The sequence below is a fragment of the Ceratina calcarata genome, unplaced genomic scaffold (genome assembly GCF_001652005.2).
Source record: "Ceratina calcarata isolate Rehan_Ccalc_2016 unplaced genomic scaffold, ASM165200v1 scaffold517.2, whole genome shotgun sequence".
Taxonomy (NCBI): Eukaryota; Metazoa; Arthropoda; class Insecta; order Hymenoptera; family Apidae; genus Ceratina; species Ceratina calcarata.
Genome location: NW_017176301.1, coordinates 757913 through 772299, shown reverse-complemented (window position 1 = coordinate 772299; position 14387 = coordinate 757913). Strand labels below are relative to the sequence as shown.

The following is a 14387-nucleotide window of genomic DNA, read 5'->3' as shown; positions in this document are numbered from 1 at the left end:
GTCATTTTCCAAATATTAATTGTAAAACAGAGATAACAAAGTATTTGAATTAATTCTTTATTCCATATTATTATTCATTATCTTATTTGAAATAAAATATGCCCAATCCTGGTTTGAGAATCGAAAGGGATGAAATTGTACAGGCATTTCTCGGGCACATTTGAACGCTAACCAACCTTGCCTAACAAGTATTTCAATTATGAAATATATGGATTCGCAATCCATTATAAATGGGCACGCGGTAGGAATGCTAATTGTTCTAGATTGCCGTTTTTATAGAGAATAATTTCCGAGAATTGACTTTGTCGAACGATTCATCGTCCAAAAAAATGTTCGTCATTAAAGCCAACAGAAGCTGAAAAGTCGATTACTCAAGCTGCTACATTAAAAACATTTTTTTTTATACTATTACGTTTCCAATTTTTATAAATCATGATTTTTTATCCGGTTATAAGAGTTCTACGATTTGATTTTTATACCATTGACCAATCGACTAAAACAAACGATCCGCTTTTTAATCTGTGAAACGACAAAAACTCGAATGTAAACTAACGCAATCGGCTTTGAAATTCGTCCATCGAATTTTTCTCTTCCAAACTCTTTTAAAAGTATAAAATTTCAGGAGTTTAGTTACTGAAGCCTTTAGGTCAAGCCCGAAGTCAGTATTTCTGAATAAAGCTAATCTTTCATTCCTTTACCATTCTGTAATTACAACAACTACGTAATCTGAGGATGTAGTATACAAATCTATTTTCCCCAGAAATGTCTCTGAAATCAATGAAAACCACTCCGTTTTAAAACCTATTAGTTTTCGAATTAAAGAACCTCTTAAAAAAGAATTCTTGAAACACATATGTCTTAACTACTTGAAAAACAGCAATACAATATACTATAACGGACTCTAAAAACTTTGGAAGTACTTTGAAGACAGTAAGAACACTAAACTAATTTCCCTAACTCAGCAGAATACAAAAAATCCAACAAGAAAGTGTCACTGACCTCGTTAAACTACACATAGAAACCAATAAATCTAACAATTTGTTAAGGTGCAAATTAAGTACACTTACAGAATGTTTCCTTCTTTAATTGCCAATCATATGTACATTCAAACTGATCCAGTGAATTCCACGCTATTCAACAAGACTTGGAATACATCCAGTAAGACGGTCAGTGCAGCTTTTTAATTATAATTCACACTAGTTAGTTTTTCCTTCTGGATTTCAAAATTGAGGATACCCAACACCTTTCGTCACAAGAAATCGTCGAAATAACGCATATATTTGAATTAAAATCCTACTATTTTATCCGCAAGCTTACCAATTCAAGAAGATACCTCCAACGTTGATCTTTAATAATTTTGGCATCCAGCTTATAATGATGCAACGACTTCAGAGATTCAGAAGTAAACTGCAGATTTTTATGCAAAAAATAATATTTATAATACCAGTTTAAAGAATGCGTTTTAAATAACAGTACCGCAATATGCACTCTGATTTTGACATTTCCTATATTTTTGTACATTATATGTATATAGTATTTATATTCTTTCTACATTCAGCTTTCTTATACATAAATGAATCAAATCCGCTAGTAAGATACACAAATGCTTATGGGATGAAAGTCCAGCATTCGTATTCAATAGGAAAGATCTAGTGATTCTTACACTGCTGAGAATTGGTCATAGCTCCCTTACACATTCATACTGACCCAAAAATGTGCAATCATTGCAACTGCACCTGCTTTTAAACTGTAGATATGTCTTTCATAACAATCATACTGTAGATTTTATAGATTTATAGAAAACATGAAGAATGTATTTGATGTATAAGAATATACATCATTTGTGTAAGTACACATCGTTGTTTTTGAAGAATAAAAGAAATTTAATTACTTAAACTGATATCACGAAAATTTGATTTTGCATAATAATTCGCACTCTATTCTTAGTAGAACCCAATTTCACCTCCCAACTGAGTTCTATTCAATTTTTAACTATAAAGGATTTATGTAAAAGTCTTGGCTCTCTGAATGTATAATAAGCTATAATTGTCAATAAAGCTATTAAGACATTGTAATTGCAAAGTAATATGTATTAAGTACACAACTATTAAGTTACTGTTGGAGATATATCCAATGTTATCAATACATATATTTATGGATTGATGCGATGTTCGTGATTCTACCCCATGATGCGTATAGTTGCATATTCTTATTTTATTCAAGCTTATTTCTAATGTATTAATATGTTTGTCTTAAGTGTGCATTCTATTTAGTGTGTATTATATAAATATAATATGTATCTATAAATATGAGAAAAACCAGATATTAATATTATTACCACAATCTATCTAAGAATTTATATGTACATTATACAATTAATATTTTATATTATATATTGTATTGGGTTGGCAAATAAATTCGATCAGCTTCTTAGGGCAGAATGAAACACGATTTCTTCAACACAGAGGATTGATTAATTTCCTACACTCCTGTGGGACATATTAAGTGCCGTAGCAATCTCTCGCATCGATTCGGATGGATTTCTATCGACAGTGGCCTTGACATCGCTCGAATTAATCTACTTAAATCTAACGAACTTATTTGAGAACCAAATAATTATTATCATATTTGTTTAAATTTTTTTTACATGTGAAACACTGCTAAGTATCTCAAAAAAATTTTCCCAAACAAAATTTTCTTGCACGACTATAGTAAATATCTCAATTTCTGTTCACGTCACGATTTCTACTCACTGGATTTTTTCTATCATTTTATATGTAACCTTAATCCAGTGAGTAAAAATTGTGACGTGAACCGAAGGACATTTACTATACATATAAAGTACCATACAATTACATTAGCTTTATGTCTCAAGGAATTACAAATCTTCTGGTAGAAGACTTTGACACGGCTGACGTATTTCTACCGAGCCTGATTGTAAGCAGGAAAGGTGTAGGAAACTCTTCAAGTTGGAACGGGGCGGTGAAAAGGCTGATTTAAGGTGAAAGCCTTTCCCAAGGGAAACGGAAAGAGGTACGCGTAGGTTCCTGTGTATCGATGGGAAAGGGTTTGCGTGTGACCGTGTCGATAACCGGACAAAGAGCGCAATTAAAGGTTTACGAATGGAATAGCGATAAGCTCCGGGAAGGACAGGTGAAGGTAAGTGCGCACGAGGCGAGAGACGCGGAACGACCCGCCTCGTGTAGCATAAAAGAACAACGTGCTGCGAACGTGGAACGATAACTGTAAAAAGGGGAGAGCCGAGTTGACCGCGCTCGCTTGAATTTCAAAAGCTCGCGGACCGTGCTTCATGGCCTGGAACCAGTCGGAAAGCCTTCGGATAATTTATATTTCCTTGACATCGCATATACACATACCGCGAAAACGATCTCCTTTATCTGGCTTACACACTCATTGTCAGTAAAAAGAACTTTTTCAATCAACGAGGAAATATCCAAAATTATTCAATACGTATTGATTTTATTATAAATCTTTTAATTACTTCTATTGTATAATGAATTCATACATGTTTTGATACAATGATAAACTACGGATACAAGGTAGCTTTTTCTAGTATAAGAAAGCTGATAATTTATATTTCCTTGACATCCCATACACACACCACTGCGGAAACGATCTCGTTTATCTGGCTCATACACTCAGTAAAAAGACTCTTTTCAGTCAAGAAGGAATATCCTAAATTATTCAGTAATTAATTTTATTACAAACCTTTCATGATCTCGATTGTACAATGAATTCACACATGTTTTGGTACGACGATAAACGACTTGTTAATGTTCAGTCACTCTAGAGTTTCTGAATTTGTTATATGGTATTTAATATAATAAAAGTTTTATGTGCATTTTTTAAAAGAAGTTTTAACAGGCAACTACTTGTTAGTCAGCTTTTAAAGATTTACTAAATGTATTTCGAGAACGATTAATACCTTTTAAAGATATTCGAGCATTTATATTTATTTTATCTCTGCAACGATTAATTTCGCGTAGCCTTTATTCTTTGACACGGGGATTCGATGCGAAAACAAATATGCCGGCGACTGTAAAAATAATACGCGTATTTATTTTCGTTTCAGTGTTTCACTTGGTTTTTAATAAACTTTCACATGACATGTACACGTGCATCGCGAATTAAAAATGCCGAGACGAATTCAAACGAAGTCCGTCGGATTTCTTACCAGTTAAGGATTAAGGATAATTAAAGATTCGAACTAGGCCGGCGCTTAATAATAACACGAAACCACTTGTGGCTCGTGTCTTTAGGCGGATTTATTATACTTGGAATAAAGTATAATTTACACTGGCAGCTCGTTATAGCGAGAAAGGCACGCTGACAGAGAAATATGTGCCCGCGTACGCTTCAACATTCAGCGACATTGAAACGTACATTTTTCTCCGTATTCATCCCGTCCGACGGGTAAAACGATTAAAAACCTCGTCTTCTTTCAACCGAGTCACACTAAAGCAATTTATTATTTCCATGAAAATAATGAAGCACTGTTTTAAGCTTACCCTCGTTTCAAAACCGTACACAGGAAAGATGGGTGAAATAAACAGTCCAGATGAGATAGTGTCGCGTGAGATATTATTAATAAGTCCTCGCGACAATTCGTGATCAGCCGTAGATATATAATAGGTAATAATATCATTATTATTATTGAATTTTTAACGTTGTATCAACTATATGAGTTATTAGCAATCACAATAATTATGTAAGGAGAGATTATGTTAGAGCTGGAAATGGTAAAGTGGGAGAGCATCATTCTGAACAACAATTCCCTTTGGCAAAATGTAAAATGGGATTTGGTTTTTGAATACAGCCGCGTATTCATCTGAGCACGAACGCGAACGAGGCAAGGCGAGGCCGAACGAGCATACGTATATATGTATGTGGACGTGTGACCGACGTGCGGCAAGCTGCATTCGATTGTGCGCCGCACAAGCCGAGGGCCGAGGCATTCGGAAGCAGATCCGATCGGAGTCGGTACTTCGAAGAAATATTTGGTTACGTGTGGACGGCACATTCATTGCGTTCACTGTGAATCGCTGTCTCGTTCGTCGCGTCGGCAAACTCCGTTCGCGAAGAAAAACGAAGCAAGGCGAGACCGAACGAGCATACGTATATATGTATGTGGACGTGTGACCGACGTGCGGCAAGCTGCATTCGATTGTGCGCCGCACAAGCCGAGGGCCGAGGCATTCGGAAGCAGATCCGATCGGAGTCGGTACTTCGAAGAAATATTTGGTTACGTGTGGACGGCACATTCATTGCGTTCACTGTGAATCGCTGTCTCGTTCGTCGCGTCGGCAAACTCCGTTCGCGAAGAAAAACGAAGCAAGGCGAGACCGAACGAGCATACGTATGTGGACGTATGACCGAGGCGCAGCAAACTGCATTCGGCTGATCGCCGCACAGACCGAAGTATTCGGAACTCGAGCCGATCGGAGTCGGTACTTCAAAGAAACATTTGGTTACGTGTGGACGGCATATTCACTGCGTTCACTGTGGATCACTGCTTCGTTTTTCGCCTCGACAGACTACATTCTCGAAGAAATATTTTAAACGAGGTATACGTTCGGCCTCGACTTGCCTTCGCGTTCGTACTTAGATGAATACGCGGCTCTAAGTTGGAGTTTTAATCTTTTACAATGACCTGGGAGAATAAGCAAACTTTGAAATTCATCAAAGAGTACGAAAAACGGCCCATTTTGTGGCAGAAAAGCGATAAAAATTATTATAATGTCGTTAAAAAGGAAAATGCTTGGCGTGAACTAAGTGCAATTTTTGATAAAGACATTGCAGTGTTAAAGAAAAAAATTGAAAGTTTGCGAGGGTCCCGGCGAAGAGAAAAAACCCGTATGATAAACAGTACACGTAAAGGTAAGTAAAAGTAAGTTTGAGCCCATATCATTGTGATAATGCAATCTTAATTTCATACGTGATTTCAGGTCGGGCTAATGTTTACATTTCGAAATGGTTTGCTTGGGAAAGCTTAATGTTTCTGGACCACCCAAAAAAGATTCGACCAACAGTGCCGGTAAGTTCTGTTTAGTCTAATAAATCCTTACAAAAAGAAACCGAATGGTTTGGTTTTATAATAATGGCTTAGTGAAATAGAGAATATACCGATAAATACATTTGAAAAACGTACATATATTTAGGCATAATCATTTTGCCAGTAAACAGACCTGTTTGAATAGAAATATTCTGCGAATTCCTCTCTGATATCGTGTGTAGAAACCGTTGCTCGGCGTGGAAGGTTTCTCAAGAGAATTAAAGAATTCATCTTTTCGCGGTCCTGTCTCCAAAAATCAGAAATGACTTGTCCATTCACTTCGTGGTCAAATGTCCCTCCAGGTGTATAAACATTCCTTGATAGACGACGACTTTTTCTCAAGAAATTGTGTATTTGTTTATTTTAGCAAATTATAGTCATTGTGATGAGCCTCGCTATTTGTGGTTCTAGTAATATTGGCTTTCGTAAAAGTCGAAATACGGATGCAATAATGCCGAAAGCGTTTTCTACCACTTGCCGAGTTCTACTTAATCGATAATGAAAATTCGTGGTTCCGAATCACGTACATACACATTCCATACACATTCCGGTGTAATCCCGAATAGGGTTTCATAAGATGTTCCGACAAAGCAAATGCTGAGTCCGCAACAAAAACAAATGGTACTACCGATGGTACACGTGGTCTGAAGATCAAGTTCCGCGGCACGGAACGTGTTAACGAGTTAACATTTCAAAATGACGTCCGTTATTACGAATACGTTTGGCAATATTACGAACACAGGTTGGCAAAACATTTAAGAGTGTATGTCCATATAAGATTTTTTTCTTACTTTTGCGTGTAGAACACGCTGGAAAAGTTTGGCCAGAAAAACTGAGACACCCTGTATATGTTCTTGTTATTAGTGGTATAAGTGATAGTTGCAATTGTGTACTCTTTATACGCCATTTCCTAGTTTTTCCTCAACACCAGTATTAACGTAGACATAATTGTAGTCGTTATTAACGATTAGCCATTAACACAATACTGAAAGTTGACTTGTAACTGATATATGTACTTCTACTAATAATTGGTGTTTGCAACAGAATATGCTTCCAGCGCACCCAAACAGTGCGGAAAATTCCAGACCTATTTTTGTTTGATACTTCTGTCCACTCTCCAACGGTTGAAGGTACCTAAGACAAAATAATGTTTTTATTTTAGAATTATGACGCCGAAGTGACGGCCGAAGACCCAAAGGAGGCAGAAGAAAGCACAGATGACCATGATGACGATGAGCAGGTCAACGAAAATAATAATACAGTCAGCCACCCAAGCACCCCACCCTCAAAAGCACTTGTATCACCCAAAAAGTCGGTGCCAAGAAGAAAGTGCTTTAAGCATCCTCGGATCAATGATGCTTTTCATATTTTGAAACGTACAATACAGTCGAACAGAACAAAAGATGATAGTTCCATATTTGGTGAATATATTGCAGAAAAACTACGCAAGCATGATCCGAGAACTCGTATGATACTGCAGCATCAAATACATAATCTTCTCTTTCAAGCCGAAATAAACCCGGAACAATTATCAATGCCATAGCAAATGCAATCGCCATCTAGTCTTATGTAACTGCCGATTCGAACTCATGTCATCACGTTTTACCATACAAGCTCAACAACTAGTTGAACTTATCAGACTATAATTTGTTTGCAATATTGCCAGTCTTATCTTACATCTTACCTCTTCCGTCACCTCAAGTAGACCTAACGACTATAGAATCTAAAAATAGCGGACGTCTCAGTGTGTTGTAAACTTTGTATTCCAGATATGACATTCGTTAATTATTGAAATAAACAAATGAGATAAGAGACTGTTTTGTATGTACATGTCCAACCACATACACACCCGAACAGATTCCAAAAACATGTTATTCCCTACAAACGGAGCTCAAAGCGTAAAAAATGCATTATAAATCTTATTAACACGTTTACAATAGACAAACGAACATTAAAATATACTTACCGTCACATGTTTAAATAAGGTCTTCAGTAGAACTTTGCACTCTTCTGGTACTATCTTTGAAATTAATTGCAAAGCAAAGAACGTACGAAGCGTACTTTTTATTATAGGACACATATTTTTAAGGAAAATCGAAAAGAATAAGCTGCCGAAAGTTCTTCCGTACAGTTTATGGTACGACTTTTACCTACTATAATGTGTCTACGGCTACGTCGGCTACGGTTAAGGACAATCCAGGTGTCGATGTTTGGCAGCTGCATGTCGCGGTGGTATTGAGTGTTTAACACGTGGGGAATGTTGCAAATATGACAAGGAATCGAAAGTCGGGTTTCTTCCAAGGATGCTAAACACATTTTCACTAACGAATTTGGCCATTGAGTGGGGAAAATTTTCCCGAAGGAAAATTGTAAGAGACGGATCAATAGGTATCGAGTCGTGCATCTCAACTCAACAATGCCCGAAGAATCCAACAGCCTATTATGAGGTGATCCGAGTGTTCGCTTAATGTGATGGGAACGCGGAGATGGTTATCCGCTGCTGCCAATACATCGTGCTCTTCGCGCATTGCTTAGTCTATGGGCCAGGCAGACAGTGAATGTGCAGTGAAGTTCATTTTCTGAATGAAAAACAATCGGTTCCTTTCGGAGATGTTTAATGTTAGAGTGCAGAAACAACAGTGTAAGTGATTGAAAATTTTTGAATGAAAAGTGACAGTGGTGTAGTGAAGTTAAGTTTGTATACGAAAGTTAATAGACTCCTTTTGAAGTCGTGTATTGAACGTAATCGAAGATCAGCTGTGGCCGACCATGTGTTCTACCTGTAAGCGGCAAGAATCAGCAGGATGACCTATTGATCGTGATCCGTCTTGCTCGGAGCAAGTGAACTTGTGGATGAATAGATTAGTCCAATCTGTACTGTTCTGCAGTTTTTTTAAATTCAATGTTCGCTGTGACTTTTTAATTTTTCATTTGTCTTATTAAATTCCTCTTTTCTCCATCCATTCCACTTGAATAACGATTAAGTGTATTAATTTTTATTCATAATAAAGAACGAACAATTTCCTTGCATTGTTTATGTACTTTATTATTCATTATTTTCTTAAAACGCTTTGTACTGAGCGGCATCCCCTGGCTATGCCTGGACGCCACGATTCGAGCCAAGAGATCTGTCATTGAGCGCGAATGGATCGCGCGCTCTCATTAGCCAGTGTTTTTTGCTTATAATTAAAAAACCAAGCCCCATTTTACATTTTGCTAAAGGAAATTGTTGTTCAGAATGACCTTCCCACTCTGCCATTTCCGCCTCTTACACTTTTTACGGAACACCCTGTATAATACGTTGGATTTGTTTTTTGTTCTTTCAAAAAGTCTTAAATTTTTTAAGTTGTAAGTCATTTGAAAAAAATATGGTTCTTTGTCAGTTCAAAAATCTTCAATGAGGCTCGCCATGAGGTAAGGCATGGCTACTCCTGCATTATGGCATAAGCAGCTGTGATTTCAAACATTTGCCTAAAAATATCAGGATTCACTTCCTTCTTAGATCCGATGACTCATTTTAATTGAGCTGAAATGTTGGACGCCCATGGACGTATTTCAGACTTTGTAATTTCGAAGGTAGCTCAGAGTAAAACATTAAATTCCTTCAGAGTATTTCAATACAGATGCCCATAGAGTTAGGCATTGTAGGCTTGCGGTTGAATAGATGGTTGTATTTCTTGGGAAATATTGTTTTCCTTTTTGGATTATGATTGTTGATAAAACATAACAGATGGTAAATTGCATTCCTCTGAACTTTAGTAAGATTTGCTGCACTTAACAGAATCGAGCTGGTACATTAAGCACTTAATGCAATCCTTCCCGCACTATTGTTGATTGTATCAAGACGGTAAAAACATTATTCTTTAGTGCAGAAGACTTGATAAGATTTGCACATAAGCATCTGATAAGCTATTTATCTAAATTTTGTACCTAGTACTGTTGTTAAGGAAATCGGAGCGTAACACTTAACGTTAAACTCGCATCGCTCCGATTTCCATGACAACGGTGAGGGTTACAAAATTTCTTTTGATGGTACAAATTAGTACAAATTCAGCACTAAAGTATCAAAGCGGTTTATTTTACCGTACGGTATAATTTCTGTGCACGAAGGAAGCCTCTGTCTCGTGAAAATGCAAGATTGCTAGGCCGGATCGCAATTTCAATAAAATCGATCTCGAGCACGAGCGAAAGTGGCATTCCCAGGTTTTTCCCCTTATATTTTCTCCTGTCGACTCCTTCTTCGCCGGATATTGCGAGTCCACAGTCCACAGTTCGATAACCATCCAAACTGGAAAAGGTTCGAGCGTAACGTCCAAGTGGACAGGTTTTCGAGCAAACGCGACCCCCTTGCGAATTCTCGCCGATGGAAGAGCATCAAATTATTCTTTATTACCCTGTTCGATCCCCATTGTGTATCAAAGATAAATCGAGTAGATGACAGAGACGTATCGCATCAATATGTACTCAGTGCTCAGCACACAATATTCTCTGATCTTTTCTTTTTATAAGGTATTCTAATATGATAGCGCATTGAATTTTTAATTTATATTGGAATTTATAATAATTAAGAACTGTACTCCGCCGAACCTGATCTATAACCATCTTTTTTTATAAGATGTCTTCTAATAAGATATAAGACCAGAAATAACAGTGCCATACCACACACAATACCGTACCAAACACAAACAATATCATACCAGAAACAACAATGATATTGTGTTTGTATGGATCCCCACAAATGTAAAAATTGTAGGTAACAAAAAAGCTGTTAAAGCATTACTTCAAAACAATCTGATTTCTCACAATGATTTAATCAAAGAAGACAAGATTATTCACAAAAAATGTTGGAATAACAAATGCTCTGAATTTCCCCTTGTTAAATTCTTCAAAATAAGGGAATATATCTCAAATATTACGTACCTTTATCAAATTACAAAAACACCTCCAACATTATATAACTTTCGCGGATCAAGTTTATCTGTTGGATACATTTTACAATTAGTTGATTGCCCATCTCTTCAAACACAACGGTTAACTTTCAACATCCCAAATAATATTAAAAATTGTCTTAATAATCGGACAGCATTGCGTCTGTCTCTTTGTTAGGGTTTCTAAAAATTGTAGACTTTTATTATAAAATATAGGTATATTTGAGTTCATAACACACTTCGAGTTACCAGGAATTTAAGAAGATTGTAAATGACGATTTAAGAATGGGTATGGAAGCAATAAGAAATAGAGGGGCCAATAAAGCGTGAATGGATTTTAAGAGGGCCTATTAAGCCAGAAATGTATGAGTATGGTAGGTTATTTGTGAGAACGGCAAAGGCTGAGGTGAGGAGCAACTGAAATGGATGCAGGATGAAATGGGGCGGTAAAACTCTGAGAATAGACACCAAAGTAAACATATAAATAAAGCTAATAGTTTTTAAGTTTGCTTGTAAGTAAGGAAGACTAAAATTTTTAAGTCCAATAGGCCAAGAATGGATAAGTAAATAAATAAAAGTTTATTATATTTAAGTTCATATAATCATTTAATTAGTTTAAAGTATGTATGCGAGTAATATAAAGTATGATGTATTAAAGAATGCTCACTAGTAAGCCTTATGTTAATGTGACTTTTGTAAATAAATAATTCAAAAAAATAAATTTTGTAAATAAATAACTGAATATCAAATTCATATTTCAACTGATAAAAATGACACACTGACTTCTTATATCTTCATCAAACCTAATCTAAAATCACATTTTTCATAAAATATCTTATTTATTAATATGATAGTGCAGTGAATTTTTAATTTATATTGGAACTTATAATATTTCAAAACTGTTTATGATCCATCGAATCTAATCTAAAATCGTCATTTCTTGTTACAAGGTGTTCTTTAGTAAGATATTCTATACTGGAATCTAATTCTACTGTATTCTACACTAGATATCTAAGTCATATTTCAACTAGTAATAATGAAACTTACTTCCTGTAGTCCAATAAATATCAATTAAAAGATCCTATCCTAGATCGATGAGCAGGTCTCGATCACGCTGATGAATTAATGAAGTCAGCCCGGAAAAACTGTTTGAAACTCGCATTTAAAACTCCTCCTCGTCGCGATAACACGGGGGACTTTTAATTCGCGCCGACTCAATTAGTTTATTCCAACACTTCGGAGACCAGTTTAAACGAACTTTTCCTCTATCGTATATATCTTCGCACGCTCTGAACATTTAAATGGATTCCAATTAGAGTAAGAAAAAACTTTCTTCGAATCTTGTATTTCATATTTAAATTGCTTTAGAGATTTCACTTATAAAATGTTTTATCTACATCTTTATACAAATTTATTTCAATACAAAGAGTTAAAAAGAGCGGTCAGGAAGAAGACTGAAGGCTGTTGTTTTGATGCATTTATAGAAAACTTGATCTTACACAGCATTTAATCAAACTCAACTTTCATTTCATTTCTTCAGTTGACTAGTTTTATTTTGCAAAAATATTCGCAGCCTCTAAACAATTTGTACAAGTTTTACCAGCAAATCAATCATTGATATAATATCTGTTAAGATGAAGGGTTAAGATGAATTTTTTTGTATTATTCAAAAATCGATTTACTCATGTCCAATCCAATCAATTTAATCTTTGATATATCTGGCGAATAGAATCATCTCGAACTTAAAGGTTCAAACACGTGGATGACATGTGTATATGAATGCACACGAATGGACGTTGAGCGGTTGGCGAATTGCTCGGCCGATCAGAATCGATCTGTATCATTCTCAGCCAATATTGCGAAACTCCTTGTGCTAACGAGTTCTTCGGTTCCATTCCGCTTCACCAAAATTGCCAATAATCCAAGTCAGTCCTTACTTTTCTTGTGTCGTGTACCAACGTTGTTTAGTATTCAAGTTAAATACAGATACCCGGTTTCCTACGTTTTATGTAATTCAAATGCAGTAGTATCTAAATATATAGTCACAATTTTCCAGATATCACTATTATTAGGACTCACTATCATTATTTCGCCCTCATAGTTCACTTTTACCTATGCCGCGCCCTCGAATGACGACTGACCCTAAGAAATCCAATTCTCCGGATATATGACCAAACCTAATACCGATGGGTGTGGTTGCCATATATCCGGACACTACTGTATGCCGAAATTTCATCCTGAGATTTCATCTATTGAGTCACACCTACAAACGTTTTTTTATCTTCAAACTCTAGCCTGAGCGCATCACATTTGAACCAGGATTGGGCATATTTTATTTCAAATAAGATAAATAATAATTTGAAATAATGAATTATTTCAAATACTTCATTATCTCTGTTTTAGGATTAATAGTTGGAAAAAAATTTTATTTTGTACTTTACTGAAATAAATTATTTCAAAATAATTTCTTATTTTAAATACTTGAGTCAAATAATGTAACAAATAATTGTTGATGTCAATATGATATGAGCTCCTTAATTGCCAAGTGAACTTTCTTTTCTTAGTTTTCTGAAAATTCGACTTTCGTGTCGGACTTTGAAATAAATTACAATTAAATGTAGCTTTATTGTAATTTCGTTGAATCGATTAAAACAATGAAGTAAATCAACCTGTTATGTAAAATGAAGCGAATCCAGAACCTGGAGTTGGGTCACTTTTTCACATATTTTTTATCCGCATAAATGAAGGCATACATATATTGATTTGATAACAAAAAATAAGTGTTATGAAAAATGTCCAGCCTTGCTTTAAACACTAGTTATTAATATTTGCTATTTTTATAATAAATTCGTTTTCCTTAATTTTGGATTTACCTTACCTGGCAACCAAGAGTTTCATACGTAGAATTATTATATTTATTATTATTATAAATTCCAAGCAATGAATAAAGTAGAGAAAAGTTATTTGTACGTTCAAATAAACTAACAATTGAGTATTTCAAATAACATGCAGTCAGATAAGGTAATATTTTATTACCCCATCACTGAAATCAGGAACCTATTTTTTACCCCATTTTCCCTTAATTCTGCGCATTTTTATTTTTCAGATTCGAATAAAAACTATAGAAAAGTCTACGGTTGAAGACTTGTCTTCATGTTATTATTTGTAATGATTTATACTATTCCTTAAACTTTAAAGTAATAAGCAATAAGTGAACAGAATGCAACACTTGCAAGTCTCTCTTTATTCGCGAAACACGATTTTAATTTTACGCTCATGGGTGCATGCTACAAATGCAGAAGATGGAAGAATATGGTAGATATTGAGTTCGAGTTGAAGAATATAAGCATGCATAAAGGCGAGTCCGTTAATGACTATATCACAAA

General features: G+C 35.4%; 2 protein-coding genes across 2 annotated transcripts in view; one reads left to right on the top strand and one right to left on the bottom strand.

Annotated features, from left to right (window-relative positions):
• Positions 1-14387, bottom strand: part of LOC108628321 (adhesion G protein-coupled receptor L4-like) — a 74128-nt gene that overhangs the window by 13300 nt on the left and 46441 nt on the right. The gene's annotated exons all lie outside the window — the stretch shown is intronic.
• Positions 5177-7883, top strand: LOC108628351 (uncharacterized). The gene is made up of 3 exons (XM_018030191.2): positions 5177-5898; positions 5967-6055; positions 7236-7883. Exons 1-3 carry the CDS (start codon positions 5667-5669, stop codon positions 7614-7616), a joined length of 702 nt encoding a protein of 233 aa, XP_017885680.1. The 5' UTR covers positions 5177-5666; the 3' UTR covers positions 7617-7883.